The 21,409-nt window shown below is 38.5% G+C and overlaps 1 protein-coding gene across 1 annotated transcript in view; it reads left to right on the plus strand.

The window, feature by feature from the left end:
• nt5dc1 (5'-nucleotidase domain containing 1) overlaps positions 1-21,409 on the plus strand; it is a 61,542-nt gene that overhangs the window by 25,847 nt on the left and 14,286 nt on the right. The window contains exons 7-8 of the mRNA XM_051138478.1: positions 16,631-16,805; positions 17,219-17,316. Coding sequence (XP_050994435.1) covers positions 16,631-16,805; positions 17,219-17,316 — 273 coding nt within the window. The remainder of the gene's footprint in view (positions 1-16,630; positions 16,806-17,218; positions 17,317-21,409) is intronic.

Here is a 21,409-nt window from a genome sequence, read left to right on the forward strand (position 1 = left end):
CTGAGTGAGTGAAAGTGTTTGATTTAAGTAGGAATTACTGGCATTTGTATCTTACTGACTCATACAGCAGTTACAATCAGCATTGGCTAGGTTTAAGGGAGGGCTGCCCTCTTCAATCTTTTAAAGGTTTTTAGAAGATTGCCACAGTCCACGGTGAAGGTGTGCCAGGGTGGAATGGGCTCCTGTATACTAGATTATTTCTCTTCACTCTATTTCTTAATGGCTCAGCATTTTCCCTCTGACTGCTGATGACTGTCAGTATTTTCACCTTGTTACTGTACATTGTAAAGTACATTTTTCAAGTATCTGTGCTCTATCAGAGTATTTTTATTTTTAGTAACTTTTACTTTTATTTCACTGCATTCCAGAGCATAATATACTTTTTACCCCACTACATTTTTTTAAACGTTTCATTCCTTGTTATTTTGAACTGAAGAAATTTAATAAGCAGATTGCAGCTGTTCTTGAGTCAACAACTCATTAATTCAAGTCATCTAGTCAGAGTGAGTCTCCAGTTAACAATTCAATTAATTCACAAGTCTCACAATGAGTCAAAAATGGAATATCATCGAAGATCGAGCACATTGCGCGACTAATGGCAAGAGATCAGAGACCATTCCTTCATACAGAATCTGCCCAGGTCTTTAGATTCCCAGCTCCATGTTGGCGCTTCATCTCTTCAGTTCACCCCACCCAATTCTATAGGATTCTATAGGGGGTGGTGCAATAAACAAAATTTCTCAAGAGCAATTTTTGAAGGGGGACACAAATAATACAGCCAAAACTGTACTTGAAAGGATAAATATGTTTACACAGTGTGCATAGCATGGAAACTGTGTTTAAATATGAGTGCAGTTCATAGATTCACCACGCAGTCATATTATAATTATTTAATTATTTTGCGTCCTCCACATAGTATTTTAGGTTTCGATTGGGGCCTACGACGTCTCTTATTTAGATATTAAACCGTAGTACTGATCTGCCACTTAACATCATATTGAGCAAAACCCAACACATCAGTAATGTTAGGTCTACAATATTAGCCTAATATCAGTTAATAGGCTTATCACCTTGTTAGTTGTAGTGGGTGACAAGCTACGGTATTAAACAAGCTAAGCTTGGTAACCTTATAATCGTTCATAGAAAAATACATCGGATATCATCATTTTTTGTTATGACTAATGCCATGTAAACCATGCCATGTATCTGAACAAGATGTCCAGAAGATTTTTTTCATTTGACCATAGAAGCCTGTGCTGTTTGAATTTGGTTGTGTCTGACAACTGAATATGCTGGAGTTTGTTTTTTTGGATGAGCGTTTTTTTTTTTTGTTTGAGTTTGTTTTTTTTAAACCCTCCCAAACAACATATATATATATATATATATATATATATATATATATATAAATAGTCTCTATGTAAGGTTTCTTTGTAAGTACTGGTACTACTGATTGGGTATAATATGTGTCATCATCATCTCATTTTTGACCAAGATGGCTTTTAGCTGGTTTTGCATCTGAACTCTTCATAAATATATATATATATATATATAATGTGACGAGTCGACTGCCTCCCCCCTTATTGTCAGCTGCACCCCGTCGGTAATCGCCGCCCTTCACCAGGCTCCCGACGGGAGTGGGCGTGTGGGAGGAGGAGGCGCGCTCGGCATTTTAACAGCGGCGGTGATGAGGCTTCATTCACATCAGGTGTGCCCCATCACACGCCGCCAGACCTGGATGTTTCAGCGCCCCTCCTCCTCCCACACGCCCACTCCCGTCGGGAGCCTGGTGAAGGGCGGCGATTACCGACGGGGTGCAGCTGACAATAAGGGGGGAGCGCGTGCGGCCGCCGGACTCCGCCCCTTACCTGGACCCTTCCCTTCGGAACACTACCCCTCCTTCACGGAACCCCGTCACATCGAGGACACCAGATCCCCCTTTTTCTTTTGGACACTTTTTCCCCCTTTTTGGACACTTTCTGTTTTATTGTTTAATAAAAGCCTCTCCGAGGCCTGACGTCACACCCACTGTGTCTGTCGCTTTGCTCCGCCCCCGTGACAATATATATATATATATATATATATATATATATATATATGTATGGCTTTTCTAGCCCCAAGACACAACTAATCTCAGCAGTTCTGCAGCTATGATCCTTGGTGAGTTTTTGGCCACTCAAGCTGTCCTTCTCACCCTGCACTTACTCATTACTCATATCATATTTATAATCCTTTGGAACAGCAATTGTCATGGCTGGACAATTCCATGCTTCCAGCCACCCTGGTGTGCTAAAAAATGTAAATATGAATAGAAATATACTTCATAAAATATACTGCTTTTACTCCTAAGAATTGTGAAGGGTGTCAAAAATTGTGGCCAATGTGCATTGGAGAAAAACATTTATTTCATAATGTGCGTTTCCCCCCACTTTCAGTTGTTTTACTTCAGTGAAAGCAGATGTCCCTTCTGATCTATTGTGCTCCCTCTTGCTGTTTTTGAATATACATCTTGTCTAAACATTCCCTAGGAAACATGTCCAATTAAAAGGAGGTGAACCAACCTAATGACATGCTTATCCTACTTAGTGTTATTGTCTTCTTTATAGTCCAAAAAAAAAAACTATATTAAGTGCATTTTGCTTAAAATAAGTAAAATTATCTGCCAGTGGGGTAAGAAAAATAATCTTGTTTTACGAGTATTTTGCTTAGCCCACTGGCAGATAGTTTGACTTATTTTAAGCAAAATGCACTTATTTTAGTCTTATTTTAAGTCTAAATTTCTTACGTCTTTTTGCTTATCTAGTAAATACGTCTTTATTTAAGAATTTTTAGATGTTTTGACTAGAAACAAGACAAAAGTACTTAAACCTTTTTTTTTTGCAGTGCATGATTAATGTGTTGAGCATGCTTAGATATATATATATATTTTTTTTTTTTACAGATTATTCGCCACATCTGAATGTCAGATTTAGAAGACCTTTTCCTTCACTCACAGAGATTTGGAAGCCTAGTTGGGGTTTCTGTAATGACAGATTGTTATGTCCACAGTTTTCCGCAGCCTCTGGGGACGAGTTAAGGGAAGACTTACTTTGGAACTGGCGTCTGAGACTCTTAAATCTTAACCAAATCCCACCCTTAAGCCAAACGCCCTGTTTAACTCTTTTGCCATTCATTCTTCTATCATACCATTTCTCATCCATTGAGTTTTTAATTGTACTTCTCGTACAATCTGTAGTTCTGCTTGGCATAAGATCTTTATTCTTAGCTGTGAGGAAGAATAGCAGATGCAGACGTAGGAAACCAAAACCAGCCTACAGCTTTCCAGAGAAAGTACTTATGGTTCAACACTTGTGGTCACAAAGCATGACCTTTATTTTGCTTTTATCTGCTCATTGGTGCCATGGATCTCCGATCCGTCTGTTGATTTGTGTGTCAGTGTAAAAAGCAGAGAATAAATAATCAGGGAAAGTGGGGTAAAATGTGTCAGTGAGTTAGCAACTCACCTTTAATTTAGCAAAACATACACAATACTTGTCATGTCACTGACCATATATTTAGATAAACTGTCCATTGTATACAGCTGCCTTTGAGAAAAGTGTTCAAAATAATTTATGTTAAAGCAAACTTATTCAGATCTACAAATATGTGTAATACTTACTTGTGAAGTGGCAGTAAAAGCATATAAATGCTTTGGATGAAGATTAACATTGAATTTTTCATTTATTCATAAATAAAAAAATTTATTTCAACAGCAACTAAAACATTTAGCAGTCAGATTGGCTGGTTAGTGAAAAAGTTAATTATACATTTATTATTTATATACTGCTTTATAAAATACAGTTTGCTTCAAAGCAGCTTTACAGTAATAAACAGGACGGAAAACAGTATTGATGTTGCAAAATTAAGGAATCAGTAAATTCAGCTATAATCACAACATCAATTTCAACGATAAAATGACTGTAATTTTATTTATCTAATCAACGATCTCATTCAGTTTCTTTCAAATACAGTTAAATTGATAGAATTTACTGAATAATAGATGGCCTCTCTAAGCTATCCAGCATTGAAAATTGTTTCATCCAACCATTCCCAGTAGTCTGCCTTATTATTATAGGAAAAAAAAAAAAAAAAAAAAAAAAACTAAAGAAAACAAAACAAAAAATCAAATACAGTAATATTCAGCTTGATTTTCAGGGGAGGATTTGTGAAGGTGCCACAGAGTCGGACTGATTCAAATCAGTTTGCAAGGCTTTCGAACAATTCATTAAAAGAACAAACTTATAAGATTTATTTGTTTGTGGTCAAGCTGACTGTTTGTGTATGTGTGCAGACCACAGGGACAATTCAGCAGAAATACTGCTTGCCTTTAATTTAAAATTGCACATGTCTTTGACCTTGTGTTATAGACACTTACAATTTCACATGATAACAGTTCACATCAGTTGACATAATAGAATATAATTTTGAGCATTAGCTTTACCTCAGTCTCATTTATGGTTACATAGAGGGTGAAAAAAAGAGGGCAAGGAAAAAGTGGCCCAGTTTTTACCACTTTTTCATATAGTCCACTGTTTTAGAGCTTTATATGCTTAAAAGGTGGCATATGATGCTCTTGCAGAGTTACACATCCACTGTGTTTAGGTTCAGCTGGGTTTTTGATGACCCTTTGGAACTGCACTTTTAGTTCCTCTCTTGTCTTTTAGCCACCGCAGAAAAATGCCACAGGGGATGGACACACTCATTAGTGGCCTTGCTGCTAAAAATGGTGAGGGGTGGTTTCTTTGGGCTGTTTTACCAGGGTTCAAGCAGGTGTACAGCGGAAAGTAATGCGAAGTCAAATAAGTTCACTGCATCCTTGTGCAAATAAACAGTCGGCCATGCGTCGTGCAGATAGCAGAGAAAATGAAACGTAAGGCCTTTTTTAAAGTTGTCATAAATAGACTGGTTGCTGTAAAAATACAAATAGCTTTATTTTGTGAGAGATGAATGGCGTGTCATGGGCGTGTGTATTTTGCAGTCTTAAATGGTCAGTATCTCTTTGATTCATTTCTTTATGAGGAGGTAACTGAGCTCTCTCCTCCCATAAACTGTGGTGTGAGTTGTTCTAAATGGAGTGGCACAGCTTATTTCATCATCTTGCATTTAGTCTTTGAAGTATTTGAGGATCTAATTCAAGCTTCTCACAGATGCTCGGCACTTCCACTGCCAACCCTGCACAGCACTAAAATACAGTAAAGTAAGTTAACACATAATAAAGCATAGGATGACATGAGTTTTTTTTTTTTTTTTTTTTTTTTTTACACATTTTATTGCAGTGTCTGTGTAACTTTGTGGTATTTTGTGCAATGTCTCCAATTTTGATATATGGTACAACGTTGCTAAAGTAACAACCGAGTAAGTGGTGCATTTAATTTATACAGGGTACAACTGGGCTACGGGCGCAACTGAGTAAAGGGTGCATTTGTTTTCATTTTCTTCTAAACCTCTAGATGGCTTACCGCAGCACTTTCCTGAACCACTTTCAGCTGTTCACTTTGGATCTAGAAATTTGGACGATTCCTGATGTGATCGCAAGCAGCAGTGCATAAAATTTATTCTTTTTTTATTTTTTTTTATTTTATTAAATATTATAGATTTTAATGTAGAAAATGAAAACTGGTAAAATTGGTCATTGGTAAAAATAAAATGTATTTTGAGATAAAGATCTTGTGGCTGATTTTCAGTTAATTAAACAGGTAATTAAACTTTTTATATGAAGCATATGTAAAAATATGGTACTTGGCATAAAAAGTGCCTTTATTTGTTGGGGCTAAAGGCACAGTAATTGACGTGATAAAAAGCTGAGTGACTTTTCCATTTGTTTGCATGACATTGTTAGGTTCAAATGTCCAATATCATTTAATAGGTTGGATATCTAGCTGGTAGAAAATGTGATATTAATCATGTGAATTTTAATTTGTTACTGTTAAAGCCTTATTAAAGTAGTAGTAGTAGTGTAAGAAGCATTCAAATAAAGTTTTCTGTATTTATAAAATCAACACATTTTAATGAGTTTATTTGAATAATTATATTAAACGAAACCGAATATGGTACAAACATTGGTGAAGTGGTGAAACAGATATTAGACATTATGAAAAACACACTACAAATAAACATTTGTATGAGTGCTGGGTGCCTTTTACCCTATGTTGGTGAGCATTTACCCCAAATATGGAATAAAATGCCTCCCTCGTTACCTCGTATTTTTATAATTTTTTAACAAAATTATTATTAATATTATATTATTATAGTTGGGGTTTTAACAGTACACAACAGTACGTTTTCTCAGTTTTGACATCACGGTTTGGTATGATTTCGGTACAGCAGCGGGAAAAAACTTCGGGAATATCATTTTGCGTGACATTTATAGCCATACTGAAAGCAACAACAGATAGTTTACCTCAGATCTTGAAAATAAATTTAAGCAAACATATGTTTAAACTGCGAACCAACAAGTGTTTTTCATGACAAAGATGGTATCAGTCACTCAATATTTAGTTTTAACAATGTTAAAAAGGTTTAATATTTATGAATTTGATTATAAACTTGTCAGTTTCATTGAGTGTGCAGTTGAAGTCCACGCTTCTGAATGACTCTGGCATCACGTGACTCACGTGTGGTGTGGACCACTAAATTGCTTGTCACTGAAATCTTGTCACGTCACGTGTAGTTTGGACACAGTGTGTGATAATTGTCAATGAGCTTAAGGATCTTTTGAGCAGCAAGACTTGATCAGGTGCAGAATTAACTCTGTGTTTTAAGGATTTGCTCTGGTGCATCAAATCAAGCGTGCTGTAATGACAAGTAAACTAACCAGTCAGGTGTTTGTCATGAGAAGTGTTCCACAAAAGAGCTATAGTTTGCAGACAGTTATAAGAGTTGATGTTACAAATAGCCTATAAGTCTTTTGAATAAACTGTCTGAACTCATTGTCCCGGTAGCTCGGAGAGCTTTATTTTCCCTCTTCACTGTTTTGTCAATTGATTTGTGTATTGGTCTAATTCTTGTTTTGGCTTTCTCTTTCTAATTAACCTTACATTGGGTTAGTCACTCAGTTAATTCTCTTGTGCTTCGTTCCGACCATTCTGAATTATGTTGCATTGATAAGGAGTTATCACAAACTAAGACTGTTTAGTTGTGCTTACAATCAATATATAGTAAATGTTAGTTAAAGTTTTGCCTATGTAACCAGTTAAAACCTGAAGTGGCGATGAGGTCTTAAAATGTATGGAAAGAGTCTTAAAAAGGTCTTAAATAAAAAAAAATAAATAAAACTACATGATTCCTGTATATACCCTGGAGTAACAGCTCACTACCAGTTACAAAAGACATTATAACAGTATGTCACAGGCAGTTCTAGTTCCATTTTTCATCAATTAATTTCTTAAATGATCCTTTATGTTCTAGCCCACCATCTAGCGGCGAAAAACAAAATTGGCCCAATGCCAAACTTACTTGCTGACCCCTGCTATAAGATACAATTAACAACAGAGACCAAACTTGAATTTAATTGCTTTATTTTTAAATATAATAATCAATACTCAAAAAAAAAAAAAGTATGCAAACATATAAATTGCACATAATGCAGTTTTTACATTTAACTTAAAAATTGTAAAACATCTATTTGTTGTGGAAATATATTCAGTTACACAGTGGCTGTCATAACTTGTTTAATAACATTAAATTAAACATACATTAAATAATCGAGACATCACTAACAGGTAGATATAATAAGTATATAGTCTAACATTTCACAAAGTGCTCTAGACTTAATTTCTCTAGCGAACTAACAAGCTGTGGACACTGATGACTTGCCTGAGGTAAATGAAATGCTAAGTCACATTTTGTTTAGAAGCTGTTTTATTGACGTCTTTCCACGGTTGAAACAATGATTACATGAGGCACAAGATTTTCATTCATGTAGATGTAGGATTAAAACTAGTAGTAAAGGGAAGGAATTTGCACTCCGCTCTGCCATTTGAACGAACCCCATTTACACTGCACAAGTGTGCAGGGCGTTACAGCTCCAACACGGCCACCGGAGCTGATCGTGGCCACTCTAGTCAATGCTTGTGTTTATACCAGCCGCGCTACGGTACCTGAAGCATCCCAGAAGCGGTTTTCCGAGGCGTTTATACAGCAATCTGTCATTGAAGAGCATATTTTCCTTAAGGTGCTCCTTTACCCCCTTTGTGTCCTACATTTTACCCTACTATTACAAAAAAAGGCAAGGAAACAAGATGCGTTTAATAGATGTCAGTGAAGGAGATGCTTCAGTGCACTGAATAAACTGTTTTTGTGTGGAAACAGCTCATCACTTAATCATTAGCCTGTTAATATTTAAAGTGTTTGCGGTTGTATATTTATTTTGGAGCTATATTTGGTGTTTTAAACAGAGTTTCTGACCATTTTTGACAGGTAATATTAAGTTTATGGCACTACTTATTCTTATGGTATCTGCAAACAGAGGTTGACAGTTGTAAAATATAATTTGACTTAACTGTTACGCTTTCTCCAATGGTAGAGCCATGGAAGTTGACATGTCCACATACAGTATAATAAGTTTTTTTGCTGATACTGTGCTGTGCTTTGTCTAACAGTCAGCAGCACTGTAAAACCCTGTCAGAGAAAGGTCTTGTAATATTTAAAGCTTTGCCTCTGCAGTCGTCACAACACAGCTTGGGTTCAAATTCACCACCTTCAATAATCAGTTCCAGTGTTCCACTTTATTAAGCTGAATCTACATGTTTGCAAAAAGTTGTGGAGAGATTAAATTTTTTAGTCTGGAATCAACTGCAGATTCTTTATAGCATGTTAACAGCTCCCAGGTGACTCATTTAATAATTTAATTAGTAATTTGTCACAGTAGACAAAGGGCAAAATATGCAGTGAACTAGGTTTTGCTTGTTTTGGAGAAAGGGTGTGTAGTTTTTAGCAAAACATCCGAAATAGCCTAGAGTTTAAGTGTTTTTTAAAATGGCATAAGAGCAGGAAATGTGGGGGGGGAAAGCTGAAAGAAGAATTTTGAATAATATTAGTCCACAAAGTCTGACTTGTGATGCAGTCTACAATGATAAATCACACAGTGTTTGTTTAATTGGTCAGGGAAGAACTGGATAATCAATGAGCCTGGTTTCTCCCAAGGTGTTTTCTCTATTTTTGTCATCTGGTGAATTTTTTGTTACTTGTCATTGTCACTTCTGGCTTGCTTAGTTGGTGTTTAAAAGATGGGGAAAATCAATTTGACTCCACTGGTATTATCTGATGAGAACAAAACTTAAACTGATTTGAGCTGAATAATTATATTTTTATTTTCAGCAGAACTGCCTTTAAATTCGTTTCATAATCGACCCTTCGCAAAAACCCGCCCTCCTTAGTTATTGTTGCTATGTCCGACAAACAGTGCCGCTCTCACACTACACATCATGTTCTCACGCAGCAAAAATTTACATCACGGAGCAAAGAGGAAACTAACGACATGCCGACAAACAAGACAGAGCAGGTTACTTCTGGGATGAAACAAGGTCTCGGGTTTAAAATGTTGTAATTTTTTGAAGGAAATCAAACAACAAATTGCCTTGTATCGCCTTATTAGATCAATGACATGTGAATCGATCGTCTTTTCTTCTTAAAGCAAGAAAAAAACATGAATGAACATCAGAACATGCTTCATTTCAACCGCGGAGAGACATCAATACACACAATTTTTCAAGTCCACTGAAGTTAATCTACTCTCCTGTCTGATTTTGTTCAGACCGCCTGTCTGAACTGAACTGAATCAACAGCAAACTAACTTGTTACCTGTTGATTTGTTTTACAGCTTAAGAAAGTCATTTCATAATTGATTCATTTTAATTAATACATTTCCAAATGTATGTCCAGGAGGAGTCTAATCAGTCCGTCCTGTCAATCATGATTGCAGGTGTATATAGGCAACAGCCATTAAGCCAATTCTTGCTCGGCCTGCCCATCTCCTCCAGTGGAGAAGGGGGTTGAATTCGGCACTCAAGTCGAGTCTCAGGATTGAGCCTTTTTCGAGGCCAGCAAGCCATTGAGACTAAATGGCCACACAAACTTGTGTATAATGTGTATTCTATAAAGAATATATAACCAGATGTGTGCAGTAGTGTGTTAATCGCTCACAGGTGTCTGTCAGACGACTAATTTAATTAACTTATTCAGTAATTTGTTGCAGTATACAAAGGATGTAATAAACTATTGGATCCTGTGAACTGAAAGTTGAATGCTTTATAGAATAGGTGTGAAGCTGAAGCAAAACATCTGAAATCGCTTACTGCACCTTCAAGAGGTTCTTAAGTATTTTTAAAATAGAATAAAAGCAGGAAATAATTCAAAAACACTGCAAATTGTATGTTAAGCACATACCTGTGAAGCACAATGCAGTACCTTAAAGGGTCATGAAACCCTCTATTTTAGCACTGGTTAGTTCTCACCGCGGTCTGGAAAAATGTTTGAAAAAAAGTGGATGTGGTAAGCTGTGGAGAGGAAGAGTGGAGGCAGACAAACACAGCAACAGATTCTGACTCAGTCACAATGCTTAAAGCATGAAAGATTGAACACCCTGAAATGATCTATGTAAGAATCAAAACAGCTTGTTTGTAATGATGTCGGTGGCTGTGTAGTGAACTACAGCCAGCTACCAGTTGCTCATGCTTGCACTTTCCATAGAGATGTGAGTAAGCATCAGTCCAAACAGTGATGTAACAAAAGAAACTGAATGGAATTCACCACCATCATGTTGAGAGATGAGGCAACCTGCTTAAAATTATACTGTTAGGATTGTTTTGCTATCCTGGTGATGTTCACCCTAGTTTTCACCTAACATCGGTCATGTTTGTGTTTTTTTTTTCCCACTTATGTGGACTTTGTGTTGACGTCTCTGTAAGCTGACTGATGGATTATGTTAATGGACTCCATCTCTAAGTTAACGTTAGCTGGTGCTGCACACTTGTCACTGTAGAGAGCAGAAGAGAGACACTAAGGCAAGGCTCTTGTGAGAGACCATAAACGTCAACATCCTTTTGATTTTCCAGGCAAACACATGCCAGGTCCTTCACATAAAAAAATCAGTCTACAGGCTTTCATTGGCAACCTAGGAATTCAGGGAAGGTCTCATTTTTTTAGGTTGTGTTACAAGCATGTTACAAATGTGACATTTTTACATATAGTACCTAAAATTCACAATTAAAATCACAGCCATTTACACAAAAAAATTATGAATGCACTTTTGCACTGTAACTAACTAGTGAGACTCATTTTTTGGCATTTGCATTTATAAGCAGCGTTATTGGTTATATCAAGGAGCTCTAAACACGGGTTACACTCATGGTATGGATAGACTGCACTTGTGTCAGAATTTATGCCACGCTGAAACAAATCAAAAACAAACACTTGTGATCCATGAATGTGTCACTCTCTCACAGTAGAGATGAGTTATCGATGTACTCTAGATATGAGAATGTCACATCCCATAATGTTGACACAATAAAGATTCTAACGTAAACGTTAACATTCTAATGTATTCTAAGTAAAAAAAAAAAAAAAAAATGTAAAGATGCTAACACTGTCTTTAATGCATACATCTCTTAAAATCCGGGAAAATGTTAGATGCCCCTTTAAAGCACTGAATGTGCCTCTGATCGTAATCATTTTGCATGCGGGTGGTCACCGACTACGCTCAGACGTCAAAACTACAAAGCGATGTTGTTTTTGTTTGTTAGACATTCCAAGTTTCGCTTACTGCATCCATCACAATGCTGGATAAGATCACTGGTCCACCCAGAGGGCGTCATGTTTCTGCTGTTACGTTGGACATTTGCGTTTGTCTGTCTTCATGGAGGAAATGCAGTTACAAAAGCAGAAACAAAGAAACAGGCACATCCTCATGTTTTTTCATATTCATCCCCCTCTGTGGTGAAGTTTTCCCTGTTCGTGTTACTATTCATGTTGTGTAGAAGTGCTTTGGGTAATAGGAGTCTGTGTATTTGTTTGATTTATTTGGTTTGATTTTGTTGTATCTGGTTGCATTAGCTTTATCAGAGTCATGTGTGCACTATTTGTGCATTCACATGTGAATGTTTAGATAATAATCCATGTGTTTTTACATCAGTATGGTAAATACAGTGGTGTGTATCAGCTGCTAGCAGGCAGGAGTGAGCGTGCTTCTAATCAAACAATAGCACTCCCTACTGGTCATTGCTTAAAACAGATATTCTCAGCCTTTCTAACTCAAAGGCCTCCATGAAATCCTTGAAGTTCCATAAATGTCCATATGTAATTAATAAAAACAATAGTTAGAGAGAGATTTTTTTTTAATTTTTTTTATGTAGTTTAATTTAGATTAGTTAGATAGTTTGATTCATTTAATACATTTTTTGTGTAGTAATTTATAAATTTAAATACTTTAAATTGACCCTTTTTTTGCCTTTATTGTGACAGGACAGATCAGAATTGACAGGAAATGATGTGGAAGAGAGAGGAGGGGTAGGATCAATAAAGGTCCTTGAGTTGGGATTCGAACAGGGGATTCCAAGAGCGCAATAGTGCTGTATGTCAACACATTGCCCACAAGGCTATCGGCGCCACTCCAATATAATTCTTGTTTTTGTAGTTGACAGAGGTCTATTTTGCTCACTCATTACCTTTCACTAGTAATTAAATAATAATAAAAAGGAAACTTTTTGTTAGTTAGTTAGTTAGTTAGTTAGTTACCATTAAGTGAATTATTGAAAAGACAGTCCCCTGCAGAAAAACGAGTTCAATTTTCTTGCTCAAAGATGCTGTGGTGATTTAAGTATCACTCTTTTCAATGTCTGAACCATTGGTTACCAGCCCGGTTTTTAACACAAGCCTTTTTAACACCACTTAAACCCAATTGGGGTCATTTGAATACTTCTCTTTGTTATCATCATACATTTACTGTATAGCTGATCTAGAGGTAGCATCTCTGAAATAGACCGTCAGTCCAACTAATTTGGAAGAGAAAAAAATGACAGTATCTCATTGTTGCAGAGTTTATATTATTGTTATGCTGCATGTTTTATTTAAGGTGGCTTTGAATAAGAAAAATAAACAATATTTCTTGTCAGTTTATTTATTTATTTAGTAAGTAGCCTTATAGTAAGCTAAATTTGATTCTTTTTTTTTCTTTTTTTTTCTTCTTCCATTGCCTGTCACTGAAAGATGCATGTAGTCTATAAACCATGTTAGGGCTGTTGTGGAGTTTTATTTTTAATTGTTAATAGCTTCCAAAATTAGTTTAGACTTTCTCAAATAAAAGATACCAAGGCCCTGATTTACTAAACAATTAAAGTATGCAAATTAAAGTACATAGACACAGCCAACTAATTTACCAATACCAAAAGAGGTGCAAATGAGCAGCTATTTTAACCTTGTCGATCACAAAGTGGGTTAAGCTTTTTCTGGGCGTTAAATAATGGCACAAATACCAGCAACCTTGTATGAATAATTGAATTCCTCCCATAATTTCTCACTTTCATGTGTTTAGCACATCCTGACAGTACTTTTTCAGTGCCAGAAAAGGTTTTGCATTTGTGCAAATTGTTAGTAAATCTGGTGCTGCATGTGCAATATTTCAAATTGCTCTCCGCAGACCACCAGGGGGCGCTAAGTTGTCTGTTTAATATTAGAAGATGGAAGAGGCTGTGAAAATGTAATTAGAAAGAAATACACTGTCATCTTACTAAAACAAATATTGTCTTTCAGGTAATGTTTTAATAATTTGTTTTGTTAGTATGATGGCAATATAAAAGACAATGATTTCAATTATTCTAAATTTTTCGTGTTGAAAAATATTTATAATGTTATGCATACTACCATTCTGTACTTTTTCTCACAAAATATAATTGTGAGAAAGAAACAGAATCTATCTGACAGTTTCTGTCTCACTGACTGTGTGCCCAAAAAACCTTTAAAACTTTTTTGAAATAGAGATTTATACATCATCTGAAAGCTGAATAAATAAGCTTTCCATTTATGATATGACAATAGTTAACCAAGATACAGCTGTTTGAAAATCTGGAATCTGAGGGTGCAAAAAGAAAATAGAGAAAATTACCTTTAATGTTGTCCAATTGAAGTTCTTAGCGATGCATATTACTAAATCAAAAATTAAGTTTTGATATATTTAAGGTAGGAAATTTACAAAATATCTTCATAGAACATGATGTTTACTTAATACTTAAAATGTTTTTGTCACTAAAAAAAAAAAAAAAATCGGTAATTTTGACCCATACAATATTATTGGCTATTATCACAAATATACCCATGCTACTCAAGGCTGGTTTTGTGGTACTGGGTCATATATGTTTTAAAACTCCTGCAATCACAGACGAAAGCTAATTTATTTAACTGAACATTTATAATAAGAGACAGAAATAATTTGAAGATAGATAAAAATGTTTAAGTTAACATTGTGGCAGTAATACAGTATGTTTACCACATGGGGGCAGCACAGTACCAGTAATTTTTCTAGATTTTAAGTGTGTGAAAGTTGTGTAAAAAAAAAAAAAAATACTTTAAATTATATATTGCATATTAATTAAAAATTATGTAATTCTTAAGACCTGCACAATCGAGCAAACAGTTGTATAGTGTTTCTGAAGGAGACCACTACTGTAAATGTTTTCATTTGGCTTATTAATGTAATACGTTTTTACTTTTAATGCCTTTTGTTATACACGCAGATTTTTCAGCAGCCTTCAGTGTTTATATATGTTGTAGCTTGACAGACGTTGCTGTGTGTGAGATGAGTTGAGGGCTCGGAGACGTGGCTGTGTGTACGTGGTGTGGTGGATTTTGCCAATATAAACTGAAGACTAGTGAATATGCCTGTTTTCCTAAGTCTGCTTTTCTCCTGTTCATGAAATGAAGACCCCGTACTCCTCACATATGGAGCGCATTCCTTCACTCCAGGCAAACACAGTCCACTTCCTGTTTTAGTAAGCCGGCCACCCTGTGTATACTGATACTTTTACTCTTTCACTAACAACGTGCCAATCTACACACTCCAGTGGCTCTGTTTTTCCGTTTGTCTTGGTTTTATTTCACAAGCAACTTTTGTGTGGTTTGTAAATTCTGATAAGTTCAGACTGCCTCGTGCAGCAGCTTTCAGTGTCAAAGTGGAGCATTTGAAATGTTCTTACATTGATTTGTTTAAATCTGGACGTTTAGTGTGTTTCATTTTTTTTTTTTCAGGGTTAGATGTGTGTATGGCTTATGTTCAGTGTGATGCTCAAGTCTGAGATCTGGCAAGCTGTGGGTATGTTTTTGTTTGAGAGATGAGGGCTTTGGAAGAAGTTTTGGAATCACGAGCTGTGTGTGTCTGATTGATGTAAACCATATGGGCTGGGATAGGTCAGATAGAACGCTAGGATATAAATAATGGTGAGATAGAAATAATATACAGGATGCTGGAAGTGCTGTAAGCAGCGTCCAAAATGAACACACTAAGTGGCAAGTGTGAGTGAATATTAGACAGACAAGTACATTGCCTAATTTAAATAGAATTGCTGTAATGATTGTGTGATGTTCTCGAATCTCAAATAAAGACATAAATCGACTACTAAAGAAAACATACAATGCCATTCCAAAGTTTGGGGCAATAAAAAGGACTAATTGTTGAAAGAAAATAATCCCTTTATGCTGCAAGGATGCATTAATAAAGGTTAACAGAATAGACTCTTAAAGTGTTATGAAAATTATATGTGACCCTGGACTACAAAACCAGTCTTAAGTTGCTGGGGTATATTAGTAGCAATAGCCAAAAATACATTGTATGAGTCAAAATTATTGATTTTACCTTTATGGCAAAAATCATTAGGATATTAAGTAAAGATCATGTTCCATGAAGATATTTAGTAATTTTCCTACTGTAAATATATCAAAACTTAATTTTTGATTAGTAATATGCATTATTAAGAACTTAATTTGGACAACTTTAAAGGCAATTTTCTCAATATTTAGATTTTTTTGCACTCTCAGGTTTCATATATTTAAATAGTTGCATCTCGGTTTTCTTACAAACCATGCATCAATGGAAAGCTTATTTATTCAGCTTTCAGATTATGTATAAATCTGATTTTCAAAAAATTTACCCTTATGACTGGTTTTGTGGTCCAGGGTCACGTATTTAACATATCAAAGAATCCACAACTGTTTTCAACATTGACAAGAAGAAGTGTTTCTTGAGCACCAGAAGGAGACAGGAGTAATAGCTTTGTATTACAGGAATACATTATATTTTAAAATATTTTCAAATAGAAAACAGTTGAAATTGTATTATTTGTGTTTTTTAAACAAATGATTAAAATGCATTATTCTATTAAGTAATACTGTGTCATGCCCAAAGAAAATCTGATTTCCTTTTATTAAAGTATCTACAATATATGAGTCATTGAATTTACACAGCCATGATATTCTGACAATGAAAGAAAAAATAATTCTTTTAAATGTTTGAAATTTGTGAAAGTTTCAATGTAGAATATTTTCCTTATTAAGAAAAGTCAAATGACTGATTTTATTACTGTTGTATACTTAAATATTTCATGTTTAGAGGACACAGGGACGTATTTCCCCAGTGTGAAGCGTTGTCCTGGCCGTTACCTGCAGCCCTGCTCAGATGCGGTGAAGAGATGGTTGAGGAGCATGAAGAACAGTGGTAAAATCCTACTGCTCATCACCAGCTCACACTCTGACTACTGCCGGCTCGTGTGTGAGCACATACTTGGGTGAGTTTTACATACACCATACACAAAAGAAATGTATGAATAAGAAAATGCTGACCTGATAGATTTTTTTAGATGAATCAAGACTTTGCTAGAGTTATTTACAAAAAAATACAAATCACACCTTTTGAATTTAAAGTTTATTAGTAAATAAGATGCATTGTTTGGTTTGAATATTGCATTACTTGTGCAACAAGGCACGACAAATTAAATATAGTAAAAAAAAACTCATATAAATAGTGAGGAGAACACTGTGGGAAACTTTTCTTTATCTCTGCTTTTCAGACATTCAACACTAGGCCTTTCACCTCACTCTATACTAAATATATTATTTTGCATTTAGCATAGAGTTTTGGGCAATACAGGACATTTTGTCATTCAGATATCTACCTGCAAATCATTTTACATATTTGCAGAACGGACTTTGAGGAGCTGTTTGACATCATTATCACTAATGCTCTGAAGCCTGGATTCTTCTCTTTGGTTCCACAGCAGAGACCTTTCAGAACGCTGGGTGAGGAGCTAACAGATATTTTCCTATGACTCTAAAATTGACTACAGCGATTAGGCTGTATATTGTGAGGACAGTGCAGAAGGATGTTCCCTATTTATTTTCTTTGTATTATTATTCAACCAATTCAAACTTCAAAGTCACACTTCTGCTAAAGCAGTTCCTTCTGTTCAAGAAGCACAAACTGAACCTGATTAAATTAATTTTGTTCCAAGATTTTTTCCTTTTCTTTTTTTTTTTTTTTAATGAAGCCAGTTCTAAATTAGAAGCAGTTCTTGATTCCTAACCCAAGTCATAACATGCTTTTCATACAGTATTATAACTTGCATTTATGTTACACTATTTAATTCTCAGGGTTTCCATGTTTTGTTCCCCTTCAGTTCCACTGACGTATTTGGGGTCCTACTTGGGGGCCCAATCACCTCCGAGCTTAAGAAGAAAAAGCCAATGAAATTGGCAAGTGGAGTTTGCATGCTAAGCCACTCCCCTGTACATAGGGGTATATAAGATGGCAGCATGCATCCACTCACTCAGATTTTTGCTTCGGAGCCGATTGCTTTGTGAGCTGCTTCTACAGGAAGAAAGAAGATACCTTCATCGCTGCAGGAGTTTCTCGGCTGTGTGGAACATCCCTTCTTTGCATTCCAGCGGAGAGATCGCCTTGTTGCGCTAACAGTGCTAAAAGTGCTGCGGTCCTCCCCTCGGCAATCCAGCCTAAAAGAGCAATTTCCTACAGCATACACGATTGTTGAGAGTGTCTTTTTCAAGACGCGTTCCGATTGTGTGCTTTTAGGGAGCGATAGTTTCCTCATTTCCTCATGGTGGTCACAATCGCTGTCTCACAGGTCTGGGATGTAAACAAACGTGTGTTGAGATGGCGGATGTGAATGGGTTGCGCTCACGCTGCGTGGGCATGCCCACCATTACGCTCAGTCATGGCTTACATTAATATGTAAGCCGCCTTTGCGTTCTACCCTTTCCAGTTTCGCGGGTCGCTGTACTCCGCCGGGTCAGTCCCCGCGGAGGTCCGGCTACTCTGAGCATATTACTGTCAAGTTTCTGAATGTTGATGCCGGTTCGTTCTAGTACGAGCCTTGCATCTCGTTTAGTGCTCATGAGGAAGTTAAGATGTCTGTCGCCGCATCAGTGGAGGGGCTGTCGTCTTCTGACGCCAGAGATTCTGCTGAGCAGCTTCCCGTGATGGTGGTTGCTCAGTCGGGGTCCAAGGCTAAGTTGACGGCCATGTTCCCCCGGGCAGCCCCGACCGCCAGGTGGGAGGTTGGGTTCTCGACCTTCCCCTGGGCATTTGGGGTCTGACGATTGGTTCCGGCGTCAGACGCGGCTCTTGCTGCGTTCTTCCCTGGTGCCCTTCCTCCCGAAGGTTCATGAAGAACTACGTGTTGGGCTCTTTCCCCCGCACTTCCCTTGCAGGTGGGGGCGGCTTGAGAACACGTTCACGTCCTCCGGTGGAGTGTGCGATTGCGGTGCATTCGTGCTCGCTAGCACCGCCACCTGAGTGGGCAGTTCGTGCTTCTCGCTCTAGCCTGTAAGCGTCTGCCAGCCCTGGCTGTATAGAAAGAAGATAGCCTCATCGCTGCGGGAGTTTCTTGGCTTCTCACAGAGCTCTGCGGGAGTTTCTTGGCTTCTCACAGAGCTCCGGGCCATGCCACCGCCACCCTGCACGCTTTCTCGGTGTCCGTCTCTCAGGCCAGGCTCTTCGGCGACACTGTCCAGGACTTATCCCAGCGGTCTTGGGCAGTTCACACGCAGCAAAAGAACTTGGAGTGCCCATGGAAGGGTCACGCTTTTCGACTGCCAGTCGCCGAAGGCGCCCCCCGGTGGCCCCAACAGGAATTGCTCCACTCCCCTTCAGGGGTGTTGAGCTAGCCGCACCTAGGGAGCACAGTCTGCCATTGGGTTGCCTTGCATGGAGCAGGGCTTCCTGAAAGCAGACTACCCAGGGATTAGAGGATTGCTTTCCGGCAAGGGCGTTCTCTACCGCTGCCGCCTCTGACCTACGGGTCAATAGGTACCCACCCCTTAAATAAAAGAGCAATTTTCTCTATGTCCTTTGGGTTTCTTTAAACATGTTGAGTGTATCTGTAAGTGACTCAGGTCTTCCTCACACCCAGGCTCAACACATGGTCTCGCCGCCTAACTAGGGGTGCAGGACGTGTCACTTCCTCACACTCTAGCGGAAACAACGCGTGGATCAGGTAAGCACTGCCTTAGCAGCCTGGAGCTACTTCAGGACGCTTGCTTTCCGGGTTGAGTCATCCTAAAAAAAAAAAAAAAAGCTGGTTGCTTGGGTGTTGGTACCGCTCCTATAATTCTGATTTTAATGCAGGTAGCAGCTTGGTTACTACCTAGCCTATTTGCTGGTCGATTTGGTCGGTCCATACATCTGAGAAAAGCGGCTGGCTTTTGTCCTGTCCTGGTTCTTGAGTTCCGAATCGGTCCCTTCTAAAATCGGTCTACCATTCGGGTTGTTGATACGCATGTTTCTGTTCTTCAGTGCCAGGATTGGGTTACAGCTTCATCCTGAAGGACGCGTGCTGTTATGCGCTAATTGCCCTGACACAGATCGTTTTCCGGCCTGCTTTAGGGGTCAGACGTATCAGTACGGGTCTTTCCTCAGCCACAGGGACTTTGGGTCAACAGAGAGTAGGGTGAGCTAAAAAAAAAAAAAAAAAAGCACTTAGCTCCCTCTTTTCTCGGTATGGAGTAAATGGATACCGGTCGAGACATGTCAGCTGAAAAAGTTGGTGCTGAACTGCCTGATTCACAGGACAGCGGTCCCTCTAAACGTTCAGAAGCCTGAGGCACATGGCAGCCGTGGCCGCATTTGTCCACTCGGCTGTTCCATGTGAGATCACTGCAGCACGGACTATACGACTGGATCCTGAGATGGGCATGGCACTATGGCACACTCTGGGTTGGAAACCCCTCAGTGTTGCCACCTTCTCAGCCACTGGTCAGCCGTGGTAGATATTATCACTCAGGCTAGTGCCCCCTCTATGAGGCAGGCATATGCTCTGAGGTGAGGTCTTTCTGTTGTATGGGGCTCTATTTACCGAGTTAACCTGAGATGCTTAGTCAGAGTTGTGCTTCCCTTCTTGCAGTTGGAGCAAAGAATGTTCCCTCCACTGTAATGTTCAAATTATGCAGTGGATGGTTGTCCCTAGGGAGGCATCAACTGACCGACAGGTTCTTGAAGGGTGCAGGGGGATAAGTCCCTCTAGGATTGCACCTTACCCCTTCTTTGGGTCTCTCTGTGGCCCTCTTAGGTCTACGGTGTGTTCCCTTTGAGCCGCTTGGATCAGTCGAGCTACAAGTTTGGTCACTTAGACCTCACTCCTGATCACGCTCACTTCCTTTAAGAGGGTGGAGAACCTGCATGCATTTTTCAACGGAATGTGCCTTAAATTGGGTCCGGCTATTCTCACGTATTCTTGAGATCCCGGTCGGGTTATGTGCCCGGGGTACCCATCTCTCACCTTCGGGTTCAGGTGGTGGACCTGCAAGCGCTGCCCCTGGAGGAGGCAGACCCGGCCTAGCGTTGCTGTGTTCTGTTCATGCTATTCATGTTACTGGACTGCACCCAGAGCATTAGTTGCTCCAAGCAGCTCTTGTTTGCTTACGGGTCAGCAGAAAAATGAGGAATGCTGTCCTCAAGCAGAAGTTGGCCATTGGGTGGACAATGGGCCTCACCTCGGCTTCTTAGTGCCGAGGTGAGCTGTGCCCCCTTGGAGTCGAGTCCTCTCTATGAAGGGTACTCCTCCCAGGCGTGGCGTGGATTAGAGTGGAGTAGTCCATGACTGTGCTCCTTCGCCCCCTGAAGGTTGTGGCATAATGTCTTAGCATTTCTCCACAGCTATTCACTGTATTCCCCCTAATGTCTTAAAAAAAAAAAATTTAAAAAAAGGATATTTTATTGTACCAGTCTCCACATGGCTTTAAAATTCATCATTGTGCTCCGCCCCCCCAACGGTTGCTTCAGATACCTGGCTCCCCTGTGGGCTCGTTATCTGGCTTACAGGGCGTTGAGAAGGTTATGTGTTGAGCTTCATTTGTCCTGACACGCTTGCCTGTCAGC

The sequence above is a fragment of the Labeo rohita genome, chromosome 20, assembly GCF_022985175.1.
Source record: "Labeo rohita strain BAU-BD-2019 chromosome 20, IGBB_LRoh.1.0, whole genome shotgun sequence".
NCBI lineage: Eukaryota > Metazoa > Chordata > Actinopteri > Cypriniformes > Cyprinidae > Labeo > Labeo rohita.